The sequence below is a fragment of the Pinus tabuliformis genome, chromosome 5_2, assembly GCF_031772625.1.
Source record: "Pinus tabuliformis cultivar Carrire ecotype Pingquan chromosome 5_2, CPIR1, whole genome shotgun sequence".
Lineage (NCBI taxonomy): Eukaryota > Viridiplantae > Streptophyta > Pinopsida > Pinales > Pinaceae > Pinus > Pinus tabuliformis.
In genome coordinates this window covers 514740048-514762106 of record NC_142306.1, presented here as the reverse complement: position 1 = coordinate 514762106, position 22059 = coordinate 514740048, and the positions used below count along the sequence as shown (strand labels likewise).

The window sequence follows — 22059 nt, the reverse complement described above, 5'->3', positions numbered from 1 at the left end:
TTCCTTTTCACTGACCTGGGCTCTCATTCTCTCCAATGACAAGGCAAGCTAGAAACTGCAATCCTCTAGTCACTCATATAATCCTACTTCCCAGTGACTATAGACTAATTGAACTTTTTCTGTGCCGGTGATCCCGAGATCTGCCTCCTTTTTTAGGGCTAGGACCGAAGCCTCTACTCATAACTTAATGAAAATCTCAGAAATGAAAAATAACATAGAGAAAAACCATTTTATTCAAAACTTTATCAAGGACTTAATCTAACCCATCCTAACCATGAAAAATAGTTCGCCAAACACATCATGAACATGTAATCTATAGGTCATAATTACATATTGAACATAGGGATCTCATACTTATATGAGAATCATCAATAAGGTCTAATTCCCTCTCCCAATAATTGCAATATCATCTATTAGATCATGCATTCATTAACAATTCATTTACTAATCAAAACATGATCAGAGCCATAACTGAAGTTTCTCAAAAAACCAGGCTTGTAACCACATATAACCAGAATAACAAAAATAGTAGAACAACCATCAAAACCACATAATACAAAGTATAATTAGCCATGAAATATAAGAGGAAATAACACTTATTAACATATGAAAATTCCAACTTCAAAAAATTTTACTTGGAATAACAAGAGGTCTACCCCAGGCCATATAGCCACTAGAATGGACCACTTTCTAATTGTTGATTCCTTTTTGACAAAAAATATCATGGTATCCTCATGCATTCTCCCTTGGAATAGTTATGACCACCATGCTATTGAACTGAAAATTTTAGAAGATGAGGATTGTGGCCCTACTATGGTTTTATATAGTACACTTTAGCATCAAAAATAAGGTTTTAGAGACTTGGTAAAACAAATTTCAACAGTATGGGTCTGAGGTAGTCCAATTTCAATCCAAGAGAAGAAGATAAAGTGCCTCAAGCACACCTTGAAGAAGTGGCCCTTCAAGGAGAGGATGGATAGGTAATCGGCTATAAAAGCACATCAAGTGAAAATGGATTCACTTTGGTATAAAATAGAGTAAGGTATTATTTATTATAAGATGCTAATTAAGGAAAAGAAATAATTTGGAGCATTTCATAAGGCTTCTAAAGAAGAGGAAGATGAATGAAGATTAAATTCGAGGAGTGTATGGTTATAGGAAGGAGATATGAATTCATTTTTTTTCATAATGAAGCAAGGAATAGGATATGGAAAAATAACAAGAAGGAATTAGTGATCAATGGTAATAAGTTTTTGGTTTTCATCAAATCAAAAACAAGTTATTCTACCACTATGTAGGGTTGCACAACACCACTGTTCCTGCCAAGCTTGAGGAAAAACAATATATGCTACAACATGTCCCTAAAATTCTTTCTCATGCTAATAATGTAATGCTCATGAAAGAAATTTAAGAGGAAGAAATCTAAAAGGTGGTGTTCTTATTTAATCCAGATGTAGCTCATAGATCAACAAAGTTTTCTACTTACTTTTATTATCAGTTTTTTGAGGTAATAAAATATGTTTTTTGTGGAATGATTGACTAATCACAATTGCATGGGTGGAGGAATCAATCCTTATTTCCTAGCATTTCTCCTAAAGGAATAAAATCCATCTTCTTTTGCTAGGTTTAGAGAAATCACACTGTGCAATGTTCCTTGTAAAGTCATTTCAAAGTTTTTTGCCTCAAGATTGAAATTTCCTCTCCCAAAATTAATCTCTGAGAACTAGGGTGGATTTTTGCATAAAAGAAAAAGATTTGATAATATTATCCTAGTCCATGAAGCAATTCGTTCTAGTTAAGAAATAGAAAACCAAGGCATAATCATCAAGCTTGATATAGCTAATGCATTTGACAAGGTTCATTAGGGGAGTTTTGAGGTCTAAAATAAGCCTCCTAAGAAAAATGTATAACCAAAATAAACTTTATAAGAACCAATAAGATTTAAGATGATAATGTCAACCATGGGGGGTGATTCACCATTTTTGGAGTAAAAAAGTAAAAATATTAAAAAATAATAAAATAATGAAACTACTTTTTCAATTTGTATTTTCAACTTATCTCCCTAAGGTTTTACTCAAATTTCGAGTGGGAGTACTCGTTGGATGCAAAAATTAATTCCTCATCCAAGGGGTACCCATGTTGCATACTTTTGATGGACTCTAGTACAAAAAAAAGGAGAAATACATGAAAAACATGACTGCATGGGGGTTGATTCACCATTTTTGGAGTAAAAAGGTAAAAATATTAAAAAATAATAAAATAATAAAACTACTTTTTCAATTTGTATTTTCAACTTATCTCCCTAAGGTTTTACTAAAATTTTGAGTGGGAGTACTCGTTGGATGCAAAAATTAATTCCTCATCCAAGGAGTACCCATGTTGCATACTTTTGATGGACCCTAGTACACGAAAAAGGAGAAATAGATGAAAAACATGATTGCAATCACATTTTTCATGTATTTCTCCTTTTTTGTGTACTAGGGTCCATCTAAAGTATGCAACATGGATACTCCTTGGATGGGGAATCAAATTTTGCAACCAACGAGTGTTTCCACTCGATAATTGAGTAAACCCATAACGATATAAGTTGAAAATATGAGTTGAAAAGATAGGTTTTTTTCTTTTTTTCCCTCTAAAATTTGATGATGTAAACTAATATTATTTTATTATTTCCACTATTATTTTATAATTTCCTTAGGAGGCACATTTTAGACATCAAAATTCCCCTAATTGATACATGCTTGTTTATTCAAGACTATCTCAAAATTCGGTTTTGATGAATGGTTTATACATTGGATTTTCCTCTAAATTAAATCACCTTAGATATCACCATTAGTAAATGGAGGGGGAGTAAGATTCTTTCATGATTCTCATGGGCTCAATCAAGGCTTCCCTTTTTTCCCCTTTTTATATATTAGAATGTTGACTCTCTTAGGAAAGTTGGAGTTTTAAATAAGTTGTGAGCATTTACTTGGTCTCAAGTTTTTGTATGGAATAAATAATGAAAATAAATATCAATTTGTTAGTGATACCCTCCTTTTAGGAGAGGCTCCTACAATAATTGCTTGGATATTTAAACTGGTCCTTGATAAGTTTTTGGATCCCGTGGAGGTCTAACAAACTCAAAAAAATTACATATTTATTTCCTTAATGCCTTATCCCGTAAGTAATGACAAATATGAAGTATTATGGGATGCCATCATATGAAATCTTGGAAACAATTTAAATATTTAAGGATTCATATTTGTTTGAAATCACATTCTTTGTAAGCATGGGATGGTTTCATTGCTAAATTTAAAATGAAATTTGCTTCCTGGGGAGCCCACTGACTCAACTTAGCTAGGCACGATGTGCTAATCAAATAAGTTATTTATGCTCTCCCTTTGTACTAATTTTCTGCCTTCCTTGCCCAACGAAGTGTTCTCTTTGTGATGAAAAAGGAAATATGCAAGTTTCTTTATGAAGGAAGGCATTCTAGCACAAAAAAGTTTCATTTAATAAAATGGGCAATAGTCAAGTATCAAAAAAACCATTGGGGCCTTGGCATAAGAGACCTTATTCTTATGAGCAAAGAAATATGAGAAAAGTGTTTATTTTTCAAGTGTAGTAGATACAAGCACTAATTTCTAAAATACTGTTAATTACTTCTAATGATGTAGATCTTATTTTAGAAATTCTAGTTTATCATTAAGCAATTACACTTCATAAAATAAACCATAAATTCATAAGGACAATAGATATCACTATGCACAAAGAGAACAAAAGATTTACCCTAGGAAAACCCACTTGGGAGAAAACCCAACAATGTTTCCTTAGAGAAATTCTTCAGTTCAACAAGAGATACACCTAATACAACTAGTTAATTGTGAGGTCAAACTAGCCCTTAAGGCTATGGTCAAACATGCTCAAACAACCCTCTTGTCAAGTCAAACATTTACCCTTCAAATTTGGGCCTCTCTAATCTACCTAGGTTGAATTTCAACCTCCCAGAATATGCCCAAAACTCGTCCCTACTACAAAAAATATTTTGTCCAGAAGTTGCCATGATGTCGAGAAACTATTGCCCATAAATTTACCTTGCTACCTAAAAACTGCCCAAAAAGTCACATGTGCGAAGTCATAATTTATATTTTAGCCCTTTAAATACATAATTAATTTGTAATACATGTTCTTATGTTCTTCCTTTCAAATACTCCATTTTATTGTGGATTGTAAGGGACTATCAAGTCCCTCTTAATCCCAACTCTTTTACAAAAGGCAACAACCTCTTTGGAAGTATATTCTCCCCCATTATCTGATCTTTTGATCTTGATTTTATTTCCCTTCCAGTTTTCCACTTGAGCTTTGAATTCCTAAAACTTTTTAAGGACTTCGTCCTTTGTCTTCATGAAGTAAATAAATGTCTTACGAGAAAAGTAATCAATAAAGGCTACATAGTACAAGGAACCTACTGTATCTACTTTCACAGCTTGGAAAAGGATTTTTGACACTCTTTCAAAGTGCACAACCTTTACATACTCCTTCATGCTCCATTTTCAGATCTAGAACACTTGAAACCATCTATTTTAAAGCTGGAAAAGATCTATAATGAAGTTGAGAATATATTTTATGCCAAATTTCACATAGATTAATGTAGTTTTATGTTAATTCTTGAGCATGTTGTTTCAAGAGTCTATATAACCTCCCTTCATGAAATCCAATTATACTAGAAAAATCATCCTTGAGCCCTTTTGCCACACAATTACTTTACCACCAACAAATTCTACTCTATCTCCATTATCTTCCAAACATGAAATAGAACCCAATTTATTTTCCAAACTTGGTACATATAGTATGTTGCTAAGATGAAGATTTTGAGCTAATTCCAGCTCAATGAATGTTTTCCCAATTCATTTGATTGCATAACTGTTTTTGTCTCCAAGCTCTACATTTTGCAATAATATTCTTTCCATTAAAATCATGAGGTTGTCATGATCTCCAATCATGTGCCTTAAGACACCACTAACTACTAGCCACAAATCATCACTATCTACAATAGAACCTATAAGGGAAGGATGGTAGAATAAATCTTTGGTATCTAAATCTTCATTCCTAGGTTTCTTTGGAAGTTCATCAACATCTATTTTACTAGCATGTTTCTTTCCCTTTTTGTTTCTATCATTCAATATTTTAGGACAATCATCTCTATAGTGACAAAATTTGTGACAATGATAGCATTGAACTTTTGACATATCTCTCTTTCCTTGAGGAATAGATCTTCTTCCTTTAGGTCTTCCTTCATTTATTATTTGGAAACCAAACTTTTTTTCTTCCTCCATCCTTCCTAAAACATGCTACAAAAGCTTGAGAATCTCCTTTATTAGATGTTTGAATCTTTCCCATTGATATGATCTTACATTCCAACTTGCGTACAAGTAGTCCATAATTCTTAAAACTTCGGAATTTACTTCACACCACAAATAGTAGATGCAAATGAATCCCATGATTTAGGTAAAGCATTAATTTTTGTATTCACGAGTTCCCTTTCAAAGATTATTTTTTCAATAACTTGAATTGGATCTCTTAATTGAGAAATTCTGATAAAATATAAGGCTATAGTATCACTTCTTGTCATTCTAACATCGCAAAACTCATTATTGAAACTCATTTCTTAACTATTATTGTTGATAGTGTATAGTCCAACTAGGGCATCATACATCTTCTTCAAAGAGTCAAGATTTGTGACATAAGGAGTCAAATGATCTTAGATTGAATCTATAATGATACTTTAGAAATTCAACCATAAATGCACAAGGACAATAAATATCAGAATGCACAAAGAGAACACAAGATTTACCCTTAGAAAACCCATTTTGTGGGAAAATCCAATAGCATTTTCCTTAGATAAATTCTTCATTTCAAAAAGAAATAGACCTAGTACAACTATTCAACTATGAAGTGAAAATAACCAACAAGACTATGGTCAAACTTGGTCAAACAACCCTCTTTTCTATTCAAACTTCTACCCATAAAGTTTGGCCCTCTCTAATATACCTAGGACGAATTTTTTCCTCCCAAAAAATGCCTAGAAACATGGCCTTGTTGCCTAGTATATTATGCCTAGAATTTTGGTCTTTCCGCCCAGAAATTTGATCTATTTCCAAAAAATTCACATGTACGAAGTGAAGAGAGAGAGAGATAGATGCTAAAGGTGAACTCATCCTTCTTTGTACTACATAATTCTTTTTCTTTTTCACAGAGATACCCATAATATTACTTGTCTTGTGACAAGTAGAATTATGCCTTACATAGGAAGTTGAATGTTCATTATATATAGTGGTATGCCTATCCAAATGGGTGTGTTTCTTCACTAGGAATGAATTCACTTGAGGGAGGACCAACTTGGCAAGTTTGGAGCCAAAAAATAAGAATTTAAATTTTAAATTTTCTCTTTCGAATCTAACAAGAAGAACCTGTCTTATATTAGCCCTTTCAAGGGATAAACAATGAATATTACATGAAGAACATGTATTATAATTCATTATGTTTTGAAGGGCTAAAATATAAATTATGAAGACCAAAGATAGCTACCAAAATTCAACACAAAGTTAGTTTGGATGTTTCTCACTCAAGAAGAAGATTGGTGGAAGGAAATCATTAAGGGAAAATACCTTTGGATAGAATGAGTTTGATGCTTAGAGTCAATCTATACCCCCAAAGGAGGCCCAATGTTTTTGAAACAACTCACTTTGGTAGCCCCTCTGATAATCTTAGATGAATTTTGGTAGCTTGTAAATGGAATATATATTAATTTATGGATGTACAAAATAATGGATAACTAGCCCTTGGAATGCAATTACTAGTTCCTACCTTTGAGGGAATTCTTTTGTGCTTAAGGAAAATCAACACTAGCATACATTTTAGATTCGGAAAATGAAGGAAATTAGATAAGTTGGAACATTAGAGGAGTCCCTAGAAACTTGCATCATTGGTCTTACAAATTTTGAGGTAATCTGGTTGGTTGTGCTTCATGGTGGCTAGATGAGGTGGATTAGCTCAAATTGAAGAATTCTTCTTCCTTGGTGAATGAAGGTTATGCATCCTGGATCCTCCATGAAAGAGCTCCCCCCATATCAAGTACTTGGATCAAGATATTGAGAGTCAATGATAATCCAAAGGTAAATTCCTTTTATTGTTTCCTTTTGCATAATTCTTTTTGGCTACTCAAAATTTGAGAAATAGGGGAATTCAAGGTCCTTCGAGGTGTAACCTTTACAAGCAATAAGAGGAATATATCTAACATATTTTTATAGAGGGTTCATATACAAAAATTGGTCTCGATGGTTGTGTGTGCTCCACTTTCAAGCTATTCAAAATGGTCAACTTCCCTTTAGGAGTATTTTACATCATGGTAAAAAAAATTATGCTGGGAGTATCTCTCAAAAATTCTTTTTTTAAATTATTGGGAAGCACTTCCAAAATTCATTTAATGGAAGGTATGGATAGCTAAAAATAATGCAATCTTAAATAATTTAAAAGTATTTCCACACTCTACAACCATGAATGCTATTTTTCAGTGCTATGAGTTTGGGGCTTCAAAATTTTCTTTTCACTCCTATAAAAAGGGATTAGACACACTTGAAAGGAAATGGTGTTCAAATTTTTCTAATTTGAATATAATGCCTAGAACTATGGAATGGACTAAAATAATTTCTCTCTCAATTTGGAACCTAATATTCACAAAGTTGGAATTACATGCTGAAAAATGTAGCAAGAAATTATCAATTTGATTTTTCCTTGATTAAATTAAGAAAATTCGAATTTCCACATCAACAGACAATTTGGATGATGTTAACTTGTGTGAAATGAATTGTGTCACCCAGTTTACTCAGTAAATTCATGTTTGGGGAGTTAGATTTTAGTTCTGCATGTGTGATTGCTAATTTGTAGCATTGAAGGTCAGTTATCTCAGGTTGTTTTTAGTAAAACTAGTGCCAACTTTTGGAGGAACTAATGGAAGGCTAGTTAAGCAGTGGGACTTAATTCAAAATTAATGATCATCTAGTTAACTGATCAATAAGAAAAAATAGTTAGTGCATGCATAAAATTCAAGTTCCCTAGGCTTGGTGGATATTCCAAGGCAGTGTAACATCAGTTGTAGACTAGTATTGAGTGTACAGGTGTTTCATGTAGTTAGATGATCAACCTAAAGGAATTGAGAAATTCAATCGAGGAAATTTCATAAATAATAGGGGCTAATTCCTCAAGGAACAATGCAAGGAAATAGGAGTTCAAGCCGAGGAAAAATTTAAATGAGTCTGGGTCATAGGCCTTTTGTGAGCAAAGAGATAGGTTGTGCACTTGCAAGGTAAGCTCAGTTGAGCAAAGAAATTGTAATACATCTCTATTCATTTAATTAATGCAAGTAGGAATCAGGGTTTTTAGCAGATTTCATACCCCAGATAAAAATTCTTTTTGCATGTGTGTTATTTCTTCTTACATCTATGAGATTTTTATTCTAAATTGTGAATTAATTTCCATAGAGAACTAGAGTAGGTTTGTGTCGTGTGTTTTTTATTAAAACTTCATGAGGTGTTGCAAATATACAACTTAATTTGTACATGGTATCAGAGTTGGATTCACATTAGAACAAGGAATTTGAAGTTGTATATCAGAGGTTCGAATTTGAAGATCAATGTAGTAGGATTTCTCTAGATCTGAGAAGATGGACTTCAATGGAATAAGGCTAGAGTATGTCTTGGAAGGCACCTCTAATTTTCTTGCATGGAAGGAATGCACGGAGGTAGTACTGGATGAAAACGGATTGATAGAATAAATCAAGACAAATGTTGCAAAACCTCAAGCATCTAATCCCCAGAATCTTTCTAAGTGGAAGAAATATGTAGCCAAGGTGAGGAGAATCATCTTAGAGAGAGTTTTTGATCATATTGTCTTGAATCTCCATGGAAAGTAAACTTCTTTCGTGATGTGGAAAGCACAAAAAAAATTGTTCGAGAATGGTAGTGACCAGGGGAAGTTGGCACTCAAGGATAAACTTCGAAGTATTAATATGGAGAAGAATGACACAATTCCATAATACTTGATAAAGTTTACACAGTTGTGATAAATTTGGTGGGGTCAGTGTTAATGTCCCTAAAGAAGACTTGGTAACCTTGGCCCTTCTGGGCCTTCCCAAGAGTTGGCATGGCTATGAAAAGTTAGCAAATGTGAGGGAGAAACTACCAAGTTGGGAGTGCTTATAGTTTGATTTGGTACAGTAGGAAATAAGGCAAAATACCAGATATGGGACTTCATCCAAGTGAGAGGATGAAGAAAACATTGCGTTGGATGGAAAGGAAAAGAAAGGAAAAGGGAACAAATCCCAATCCAAACCAAAATCTAGTCAAGGGGGCAAGAGGAAAGGTTTGTAAAAAACTAAATGCTTCCATTGTCATGAATTTGGGCACTATGCCCCGGAGTGTCCACATAAGAAGGAAAGAAAGAAGTCCTTAGGAGGAGAAACATGTGAAGATTTGGATTCATAGTTTTATCTTGACTTTAACTTCATTGCATGCATGACAAGCACAGTGATGGGGAGCATGTGGTACCTGGACTCAGTGTATCATTCTTTATGACAAGCAATAGATATTTTTTTAGTGACCTAGAGGAGAATTATTTGCAGATGCAAATTGATATGGGGGATCAAGAAAGGTATAATGAAACTAATGTTATTATAGTCACCTTACAGAGCGAGTCAAACTCCCCCCTTAGGCTTAAGGATTTCATGTTCATTCTGGTCCTAGAGAAAAATATCATCTCTATTGGAGTTTTGGAAGACTATGGTTATGATGTGATCTTCAGCAAAGGAAAGGAATTCCTGAGACACATAGCCACGAGACAGGTCAAGCAGATTAGGGTTCGTTGATGAACTTACACAAGATATATGTGGAGGATTGTGTTGCATTGAGAATAAAGGCAGAGAAGGTGCAAAGATGCGATGTCGATGAACTTTGGAATATAATAATTGTCCATTTCAATCATGACACTTTGAATATCAAGCAACATATAACCATAGGCCTCCCCAAATGAGTGCTTGATTTCCAGTATGTATGGAAAGGATGTACTTTTGGAAAGTACACAAAATCCACTTTCCATGATCGGGACAACAAAGCACATGCAATCCTTAAAAGGATTCACTCTAATGTCTATGGACATTTCTCGATAGCCTCTACTACTAGGCACAAATATTTTGTCATTTTTATTGATGACTTCTCATGGAAGTGTTGGATATTCTTCATGTGGAAGAAATATGAGATATTCATGAAGTTCATAGAATTCAAGGCATTGGATGAGAAGGAAATAGGAAAGAAGATGAAGGCAATCAAGAGAGGTAATGGAGGTCAATATGTGCTGAATGAATTTAAAAGAAAATATGCAAAAGAGGGCATTCGAAGAGAGTTGACAACACCCCACAACCCACATCAGAATGGGGTGGACGAGAGAAAGAACCATAATATTGTGGGAGCAAATAGGGTGATGTTGCATGGTTAAGGCCTACCTTTTCATTTGTGGGCTGACGCATGCAACACAATAGTATATTTTCAAATCAGGAGTCCTCATCGGATTCTTGGCATGGTTACACCAGAGGAGACCTTTTCGTGGAGAAAGAAGAATGTGTCTCACTTCAATATTTTTGGAGCCTTTTTAACTGCCATGTCTCTAAAGAGTCAAGAAAGAAGCTAAATCTGACAACTGAATTAGGGGTATTTGTGGGTTACAAAAAAACTCCCCACAACTACCATATGTACTTTCCATCCCTCATAATCACAATTGTGCGTAGGGATGTGAAATTTGATGAAGACAAAATGATGCATGCTCTCTTGAGAGGAAGCTTCAAATCCCACCGAAAGAAGAGATTTTATCTCCAAAGGAGGAGCCTCACTAAGTTTCTGATCAACCAAAAATTGAGGAGAAGAGAGTGTAGATGGCCACTCAAGAAGAACCATTAATAGAAGGCAGAAAAAGGACAAGGAAGCTAAGAGACTTGTGTAGGATGTGAGGGAGAATGTGGGTGCTCCTTGAAATCAGCATAGGAAGAGAAGGTCACCAGATTGGTACACTGAATACATGACTATAATGACTAAGCTTCCTCTTCCAAGGAAGTAATAGAGAAACCTGTGTGGGTTGATACAATGGTGGAGGAATACAAATCCATTGTAAAGAAAAGTGTTTGGGAAGTGGTCCTATTGACAGTGTTGGACTCTCCAACATTCACAAGATCTCCCCGATATGAAGTCCCAACTATACCTCACACCATTTGGCGTAGGAGTCTGAGTAGTGGGTGGTAATATTATGCCTTGACTACGAAAACATGCAGGGTGAAGTATGGTAACTTTGAGTGAGAGCAAGTGTGTGACCTTACGAAAAATCAACTACGATGCGTGAAGGTTCCAACACATGAGGGGAAAGGAAGTGAACCCCTTGTAAGCCTGTATCAGTACACATCTTCAAAGGAACACAAGACCGTAATGACATCACAAACTACGATGCTGAATAGTCCACAAGTTAAAGTGATGAATTAATAGAATAACACACATTCAACGAGATTCATACAAATGCAAATGAAATAGTTCATAGGCATAAGAGTAAGTTAAATAACATACATTGCAAATAAAACAATAATATTCCTACTATATTCACAACATATGCATGAAAGTGTGTTGGCTCTGATTTTATTATAAGTGAAAGTTATGTTCATACAAACAACATTGACGAACCACTAGCCCCAGTGGTGGAACATTAAAGTCAAGAACACCTACTCCTCCAAAGAAATATACTCACTTTACACTATATAGAAGCCAAGGCTCTTCACAACACTCCCAAGCTCCTTCTAAGCCTAATCCTAGCCAAACTCTTAGCTCCCAAAAGCCCCTTTCATGAGTTATGAGATTCTATTTATAACAAGAGGGGGTGACTCTTCAACTCCCCTTTGTGACCTTTGGACTACCCTCATGACTCTTTAACTTCTTTACAAAATGACTCATTACATTACATCATGACTCTTCGTATTCCAATATTTACACTTGGAGTTTCACTTATAACATAATTACAAATAATAATACAATTTACACTCATACCCATATAAGACAAAATAGGTTAGAGACAACTTGACAGCCTAACAAGACAAAACATTATGATACTTGTGCTTGGGAACACTCTAGCTCTCCAACTTATACTTTATGCTTCTCGGCCATGTATCTATGCCAAGCATGGTACTGTGCGATGACATCCCCAAACTGCAAGATGGTGTCTGGCTGGAAGTGGAATATAGCCTCCATAGCATCCAGGTATAATGATTTGGAACCAGTATTAACTTCTTTCTTGAGCAACAACAACATGGTTATGAACTGGATAGGACTGTCGATGTAGTTCTGCATGTTTTTTATGTTCACATCTAAATCCTCCTTGGTGGCAACCAGTCTCATCTTCTATAAGTACTCTTCAATCTCCTACCTAACTTGGTGTTTGCATTTAGCTTTAGTGAGTGAGATGATTGATGGGATCTTGTGGGTTGTCACCATCAAATCTAAACTATTGTACAACCACACATATGAGGCCTGAATGCTTCCAATGAATGAGGCAAGCTTCTTGTTTTTCTAAATCAAGATTCAAACTCTTGATTTCTGCATCTCTACCTACGACTTCATCTTCTTCACCAAAGTAAGTGGTGCCCCTATGTATCAAATTTTCCATTCTTACACCACAGTGATGGAATTTTGCACTGCAATAGCTCTGGTTGAAAATCCATGTAAAAATATATAAGGCAACAGTCATGGGACATGTATTCCAATATTAATGGTGGGAAAAAAATCCTAGTGGTTGTTCATTCGGTTTATTAAGGCTAAGGAAATTGGCAAAGGAAATGGCAAAGGCTTTAGAAAGGAAAATTGACATTTTTGAAACATTTATTTATGGAAATAAAGGAAATTAGGAGAAAAGGGAGGTGAAAGGTCACAGGTTGCATGTGAGGAGGAAAATGAAGGAAAATAATGGAGAATGAATAAAATAGAGGCCTCATTAAAATATGGCTTCTAAGGATTAGCTGGAAAGATTTTGACAAGTTTTGGTGGAGCTCGCTTCTACTCTCTCTCTCTCTCATAATATTTGAAACTTAGAGTTCTCATGGAGCACTCTTGGAGGACTATGGCATACTTGGAATTTGGAGAAAGAAGGAAAAGGAAAAGTAGGAAAGCACAAGAGGACATCACGATCAACAACAATAATGGGTTTTTATTGAAGGTAATGAGATGTATGTAAAATTTCCTTGCTAGTTTTGGCATGCATGGCACATGCATGTGGTTTCTTGGTTATGATTTGTCATTGGCATGGAGGATTGCCTAGATTGGCAGTAGATTTTCCTAGGCTTTCCATTTCCTAGATGGCCATGGTGTTATGGTTTATTTCTTTTTTTTTTTTGGTTGGTTCTCATGTTTCCTTTAGCTTGGGTTGAGTTACTAGTTCCTGGAAGACCTAGTTGGACAAACAATTTGGAAGCCTCGTAACAACTTGGATTGAGTTACTAGTCCTAGAAGCCTTGGTTGGAAAAATTCTCTGGAATACCTTGGTTGGTTGAGTTACTAGTCCTTGAAGCCCTGGTTGGAGAAATGTTGTCAAAACCTAGTGGTAGATGTGGGTTGAGTTACTAGTCCTAGAAGCTGTTGGCTAAGGGAGTCCTAACCCAGGTTCAGAGTTGATTGCGCCAAACAAATCCCTACACTACTGGCCCTCTCGGCATCAACCTACGTAGTGAAAGCCAAAGTATCACCTGAACCAGTATGGGGGGATGCTAGAACCAAGTTTCCGCATCCAAAGATCATTGTGATGTCCTTTATTGCCCTAGATCTTCCTTTTCATAGATCTATAAGCCCCTATGGCTCGGCACTACACTTTATCTAACGGCCCTTAGACCTCCGTGAAGGTCTACAATAGGGTTTTGTGGACTTTTAACATATCAAACATCCACTTATGCGTACCATATAACAACTCTAGATCTGAATTCACACAAGTTTGCTTAAGTATTCAATAAATACAACAGAATGTAGTATAAGCTTTGCATAAATACTTAACATATATTGTGTATAGTTATCAAGACTTATCTAACAGAGTCACGCATCAATAATTCATAAAGACATTTTATTCTATTACAACATATATCGGAAACATAAATAACAGAAGTAAGCAGATAACACATGAATTTCTCTAACAATCTTCTTTATTGATATTCAATATGGTATTACAGACTCAAAACATCCCTGCACACTAAGGTGCAGGGGTCCGCACACTCAGTTGCAAACTGTTCTCTAGGTCTCTGCGCACTTAGCTACGGAGCCTTTCTCTTCTCTATGACTTACTTCTGCGCTCTCCTATTGACCCCTTACATTCCTCATTACCTCTTCCTCACCTGCCTTAGACTCTCTAAGACACTCCTATTCATAGCTTTCTACATACAATCCCATGGTTTTAAGACCATGGGTGGATCTAAAACTGAATCTATTTTACATAATCAATGGGCTAAATCCCATTTTTAATTCTAACTATCTACGTGCACCACATATAGAAATTGTGGAGACTTTAAATCTTTTTACAAAAATTGACATCAAAGTTTGGGTTTTTAACCCCAAAACTAGCCTAGGGGACCCCATCCCAACACAAAGGTCGTGACTCACCCTCAAGTCACTCGGTTGGTACAGTGATCTTGGTATGAAGATCCCCAAGTTCCACCTGTGCAACGACCACCTTGGTAGTGCTCTACATAGCTGCTTGCTTAATCTCTTTGATGCGTTGTCTTGTAGCTGGTCCTTCCATGGTCAGCTTGATCTTTTGTTGTACTTGCTGCAAGCCCATCAACTTCTCCTGAATGTTGGTCATGACTTGGTAGGATTAATCTAACTAGGGCTCTAATCGGACCTTAAGCAAGGCATCCTTCTTCTGTGCTATCTCAACCTATGCGAGGAGCTGTTTCCCTTCCTGCAATTTGGCTAGGCATTGTGATAGAGAAATAGAGTGCACCATTGCATTGACTTACTCATACTACTTCTTCAACTCCTTTGATCCTGTATTCCTCTTTTGTAGGGTTGGGTCTTCCTATAGAGTAGTTACCAGTTCCATCACTTGTTCTAATAATGTTGTGCGCTTTGCAACAGTGGCATCTAGAGTGGCCAGTCCTTCCTTGATCATGGCTCCGTGCGGCTCCCAGACCTTCGATAGAGTTGATGGCTACACCTTCAATTGTAGCTTGGTTATCTTCATATTGATTTTGAATTGAACTCACCTAACCTCGGCCTATGCCTCACACACACCAGTAGCAAATTTTCTAATCTTTTCCTCAGGCTATGCATCCTCTGGAATATGGAGTTCTGGAATTGTTCTGCAGGCCTAAGTGAGCACTGAATCCAATCATGAGTTGCGCACTTGGATCACCTCTTTTTCTTCCAAAATCTATGTCCTCTCGGTGTACAGTTACCGACTATGCACTTTGATCTCGTTGATATCACTAAGTTCTCGCTGTTCCCGAAGGTGAAGCTCTCCCAAAAGTCCATGTTGTAATTCATGTAGTCTCTCCAATGGCATCACAATAAGGTTCAGGCCCATCTCCGGTATATGATCAAGTTAGGTGTACTGTTCCGTAGTCTCGGTGCGTACTGAACCTGTAGGCAAGGGAAAGATGCACACGTCTTTCATTGGCCACAGAACTAGCTCTGCACTAGTAGTTTGTTTTGGTAGTGAACTACTCGCTGCTCCACTTTACTGACATTGGCTGGGAGTTTGGTTGTTTGGAGCTATAGCTCGTACAGAACTATCTTCACTCCCCCTAAGGACTGAATGTAATGTTGTTCCAGTTGTTGTAGTACTTCCATGGCAATGTCTCTAACTTTATCACCTATCATCAAAGGATCATCCTATGTTTTCTGTGCCTTCTGATTCTTCCTCGATCCTCCCTACTGTTCCAATTCTCTCCTTTTCCGCTCAGAGGAGGTGCGCTGCTCTGCCTCGCCACCTTTCCCTATTTCTATCTTTGTTGCTGTTGAAGGTGATTTGTCACCTTTTTTGGCCTTGCGCTGCTCATGTTCTACCTATTCCTTGGCAGCGTGTTACTCTTTGATGCACGCTTTTTCTGCAACATTTTTCTCCTTTTATGCATACAAGTTTTGCACAACCTTCTTGGTTGATTCCTTTTGTTTCCTCACGATGCACTTTTTGCACCGGTGCTTAACCCAACAACTAAATTAGAAGGGGCACGCTACACAACTGGCCAATGCAAAACTACTTGCTCCACAGCAGAATATGACACCAAATAGGGTAGGTCATACCATTTCAGTGCGGGATCCTTCTGGGCTTGGATATATACTCTATGAAAGTCAGCTTTAAATGTGGCATAGGTGGACATCTACTTGTACAAGGTTGGGGACAAACTTGGTCATCGATGGATGGCCATGTGGAAACTCATTTCCATCAAGACCCAAAAGATATTTGTTTCTATGACCCACACAGGGTTCTTTGTAGCCATAGGGAGGCAAACTGTGTTGCGTTTGGCAACCCTTTTTCCAATAGAGGAAACTGGTTGTCCTACATTAGATCCTATGCAACCAGAATAATAGATAGTAGTAGCCAAGCATAATGTAATAGCTTGGTCTCACCCTCCACTTTGCAAAAATTTGCGAGGAACTCTTGGTAGAGGTACTTGGACCAGTTGAAAAGGACACCTTCTGCGCACTTGGCTGCTAGAGAAATGACAGGCGTCAGAACTTCGTCCATGTGACACTTGCTCATTACCTTGCCTACCAATATCTACGTAGCCAGCCAAAACTACGGGGTTAGATATAGATAGGATGGAGTATCCTCACACTTTTTTCACAAGTTTATAAGTCGTTTTCATGCGCTCCGCCAGGTACCTATATACTAGTTTCCCACCAAGCGCCTTGGCTGAATTAAAACCATCGTACAGCAAGTGTGTAAGCCTATGAATCAACATATCCATGAAGGGGATAGGCTCGCCTATCCATAAACACCCATCATGTATCAGTGTGGGCAACTGGCGTATACACACTGTCTTAATTGTGGTGTGGTGATAGTGCAACACCCAAAGTAAGTTGAGTAGCCCAGATTGTTCCAAACCTCGAGCCCATTCCTCTATTTCTAGTGCTATCACACACATGTCTTCATAGACTATTCACTTCATGAATGTCCGCTAAATCCCAATCCTCCATCTTTAGTAGCAGGACGCAGGTGAGACATGGTCCTTCAAGCGGCACCTGCTCGGGTAGAAGGGGTGTGGAAATGACAAATTTGTCAGAATCCAGGTCTTTGGGAGTTTTTTCCTTACCCTTCCTTGGAGGGAAATATTGAGGGAGCTTTGCGATGGGTTCTGCTCCATCATCCTCTACATCTTCGGCTCCCTGGCTGTATTTTTCTTCTAGGTCAATAACCTTCTCTTTACTTTTGGCCAGTTGTTTTCCTTTCTTCTGGGTTGGGGTCACTGTATGTTGTACTAACTTCTTCATCTTTTCTTCAACCATGGATTTTCTTGTCCTTGGTGCCATGGGCATTACAAGTGTAGATTCAACACTCAATATATCAACGCCTGGGGCGTCAGATACTGCTGTGTCCATACTCATATTATCTATAAATAGTTCACAAGCCTCAATGGACACATCTATGTGGGTGAAGAACATTATCCAAAAGTCTTGGTTCGTCAACAGACAACAAATTTTAGAGGAATCTCCAAGTGTGCAAAGCATTCGTGTTTGGATCGCTAAGCATAACTTATAAGGGGATTTTGGAGTCAAATCTAGCCGTTCCCTCGAAAATCCGATCATCAATGCTGTATTGGTGCAAATCTTCACATATTTTGACCTTAAATGCTGCCGACCCACTCTTTGTACCCATCTTCTAACTATCAAATCATCCACAGTCACTTTCCTGGTGTGCTACGGTGGCACGTCCATCCATAACATAGCTATCTTCATGCAACATATGATACTACATTGTCACCAGTTTCTGTTCAACCAATCCATCGTGTAGTCCTCCAACCCTGGTAGGGTAGTTTATAGTCTGCGCTCCCCAACAACTACCCAAAGCACTAAGAGTATCCTGCCACCATATAGTCATTGCGCTGGGTCTCCTGTATATGGCTTCAATCAGCTACCATTTACCCTTTCCGGAAAAGGTTCTCCATTAACCTTTGTGAGCTGAACTGCACCTCCATCTGTACTATATTTAATAACATATGGCTAAAGCCATTGCATCTAAAACTTCCCTAGAAACTTAGTGAACACTATATCATACAATAAGACCACATCATTCACCTTGAACATACGCAGCTTGATGTGTCGATTGTGCCATGCTTTTTCGTGCTCCTTTTGTACTTGCTAATAGAATCCATCAAAGAATCTGTCTTTGTCAAGCTCCATCAGCTGCGTGAGCCATTCTTCCAAGGCTTCACGATCCACCATCCCTGTGAAAGATGCTATGTGTAGAATAGGCATGATATATTCCATAGGCATCACAACTTCTACACCACACACCAATCGAAAAGGTGTCTGACGTATTAGCATTTTGTAAGTAGTCTTGTATGCCCACAGTACTTCAGGTACGTGCACATCCCAATCATTTTGTTGTGCATTGCAAATATTTGTTAATGCGTTCTCCAAGATGTTATTAAAGGCCTCAACTATTCCATTAGCCTGAGGGTGGTACAGTGTGATCTTCTGATGATAAACCTGGAACTCTTCAGTGAGCATGTCGATCATTTCATTGAGGAAGTGCATACCTTGATCACTCATCAACACCTTTGGGTAGCCAAATCTGGTCAACACATACTCAAACAAGAACTTCATAGTTGTAGCCCCTGTACAATCCTTCACAAGTTGTGCCTCCACCCATCTGGTCAGATACTTCGTCGCGGTGATGATATAGCATGCACTTGTCTTCTTTCTTGGGGGTTGAATAGGTCCAATGAAATCAATTGCCCATTTTTCAAATGGTTGCAACAATACATGAGGATTTAGTGGCAACTCATCCCTTCGTGATGGTCTGCCTGTTCATTGACATGCATCACATGCCCTACAATATTCTTTGGAATCCTTATGCAATGTAGGCCACCACAAGCTTGCACCCAAAATATTCTGCGTTGTTTATTTTCCTGCATAATTTCCTCCTGTATCTCTTCCATGAGCTTCAGCGAGGATGCTATTTAATTCAAAATATGGCACATAATGTCACAGTATCTCGTCTGCACCCATCTGATATAAATGTCCTACAATTACTGAGAAGTCTTCTGCTTGTACTCTTAACTCTTTCTTTTGCTAACTAGTGTATCCTTCTGGGGCCGTCCTTGTAGTCAAAAAGTGGATAATATCTGGAAAATGGTTATCCGCTATGTGCACCGCGAAGAGCTGCTCATCGGGTAGCCCTTCCTCCAAATGAGTAGGCTCTTCCCCTATTTCAATCCGCGACAAATGGTCAGGTCCTACATTCAACCTTCCTGCCTTCACAATTACCTCAAAGTCATACTCTTGAAATAGAAACAACAATCTGCATATCTTCCTCCTTAACGCGGGCTTATTGACTATGTATGTCAAGGCAGAATGGTCTGTGTACATCTTGAAATGTCTGCCTAATAGATAGTGGGTAAAATTTTAAAGTGTGTATACCATAGCCAATCCTTCATGCAATGTCATTGAGTAATTATTCTCAGCCTTTGATAATTTCCTTCTCGTGAAGGCTATAGGGTGAGCCATTTCTCCTTCACTAGTTTGTGTTAGCACTACTCCCAATGCAATACACGAGGCATCAACCTGCACATGGAATTCCTTCTTCCAATCCAGGAAGACCAAGATTGGTGTGGTGACCATATTCTAATTCAGTACATCCAGACTACATTGACATTCTTCATCCCAGTAGAATGTAGCATCCTTTTTCAACAACTTCTCCATAGGTTTGGTAATCTAAGCATAAGCCTTGATGAATTTTCTGTAATATCCTGTATGTCCTAGTGTGGTGCGTAGGTGGTTGACACTCCTCGAGGCCTCCAAATTAACTATCATTGTGATCTTGGTAGGGTCGATAATCAACCCTTGCTTGCACACCACATGACCTAGTAAAATTCCAAAGGGGACACAGAAAAAACACTTCTTCAGGTTCAGCACGATCTCATATATTTGGCACGTATCCAACATTAATTGTAGACTTGCTACATAGAACTTTACTGACCCGAACACTATCCAATCATCAAAAGATACTTCCAAAAATTTGTGAATAAACTCCTTGAATGCCATGATGACTACTCGAGGGAAGATTGTTGACGCATTCTTGAGTCCAATTGGCATCGTCGTATACTGGAAACAACCCCATTCTGTCGCGAAGGTTTTTTTGCTCCTGTCTTCTAGTGCGATCTTAATCTGATGGTACCTAGAGAACCCATCAGTGAACAAGTAGGCCTCCTGCCCTCCAACATTGTCCAATACTTCATCTGTAAATGGTGTTGGAAAGGGATCATGGACACAGACATCGTTAAGATTTCTCAGATCTACACAAATCCTTATTTCTCCCTTCTGTTTCTTTTCTTGAACCACCATCGGGCTCACCCAATTAGACTCTTCAGTAGGTTCGATGATGCCTACCTCAAGCATCTTATCCAACTCCAAATGGACCTTTTCCTTGTACTTGGGATTAAGGCGATACAACCTCTGCTTAATAGGCTTCACGTCTGGTTTCAAAGTAATTTTCATCACACCCAAGTCACCTATGATGCCTTTCAGGTCTGAGAACTTGGTAGGAAAAAGATCCTGGTACTCGTGGAGTAACTCAACAACTTTAGCCACTGTGGCATCATCCCAGTAGTCCCCAATGTTTGCAAATTTTTTCTCTGCCTTAATACCAATGTTTGCTTGCTTGGTTTTCAATGGCGTGGTGATGTTTGGGTTTTCTATCTGTAGACCTTCCACCTCCGAATGGCCTTTCTTCTATGCGATATTAATATTTCTTGGATCGTCATCCTCCCCCTAAACAGTCACATTATAGCATTCTAGCACATGGCATAGTTGGGTGCTTCAATCTGGTTGAACCAACTCCAAAGGATCCCATAGAATTCTGAAGATCACTGCCTTGACCTCCTGTAGAGCTTCATCAATGCTTTCGAACCCATCTTCAAAACTAAAGGTCATTAGGAATCCTTCCCTTAATATATCCCACTCCATGGTGCAATGAAGGAGCTCTATTTCCATGTACCAATTGATAGGGATTATATCCAAAGTATGACAGAATAAGTACACCCATTCTACTTGTGGCTCCATCCCATAAACTTTAGTCCACTTTGCTAAATGATCATGTGGATCATTTTTCCCATCATACTTTTCAGTCAATTGAATCTTAGTATGACCAAATCGCAACCTCCATCTTATTTTAATCTTGCCATTCATCAAAGTTGTCCTTGTGTGTACCCCACCATCGTGCGAACATAGCGCCAAATCTAGTGCTTAGAAGCGATGATCCTCAGGGAACTCCTGTTCAAAGGCATACAAAAACTTATCTACATCAGTTAAACCATCATAATAGGGTAAATTTCTTACCTCTGATTACACACAACGCAACGATTTAGTCATCATATTGCAGTGCAACATAGATACTTCATGCAGCCTATTCTGCCAATGCTCCAGTTCCTCATATGAATCCAAGGTACATGAACTTTCCCAGTCCCATGCAATCCTTCCATTGGCTATTGGATTAATCTAGTGTTGGTCTCACGCTATTATTTTATAGATTTGATCCAAGTCATCATCACTCTCTTCGTAGTCGTGGACTAGTTCAATATAGTGCGGTCCCTTTGCAGGGTCCAATGGTACTACTACTTGAAGCGATGTCCTTTCAAACGAAATTTGTCTGCTTCTTCAAGTTGATGACTCCATTCATATCAATGGCCCAATCAATTCTGAGGAGTGCGGGATATATCTACTGTTACTCCATGTAACCATTCCATAGGGATGATATTCTAATGGTTTGCCATTCTATGCTGAATCGGGA

The 22059-nt window shown here is 37.8% G+C and overlaps 1 protein-coding gene across 1 annotated transcript; it reads right to left on the bottom strand.

The window, feature by feature from the left end:
* Nucleotides 1-18407: 18407 nt before the first annotated feature.
* LOC149159942 (uncharacterized) lies at nt 18408-18788 on the bottom strand. Its single transcript, XM_089434469.1, has one exon. The coding sequence runs from the start codon at nt 18786-18788 to the stop codon at nt 18408-18410; it is 381 nt and encodes a 126-aa protein (XP_089290595.1).
* Between the last annotated feature and the right edge of the window lie 3271 nt (nt 18789-22059).

What these genes read in the sequence shown, in the direction of transcription:
- LOC149159942 (XM_089434469.1), bottom strand. Translation starts at nt 18,788, where the DNA reads ATGATCGACATGCTCACTGAAGAGTTCCAGGTTTATCATCAGAAGATC.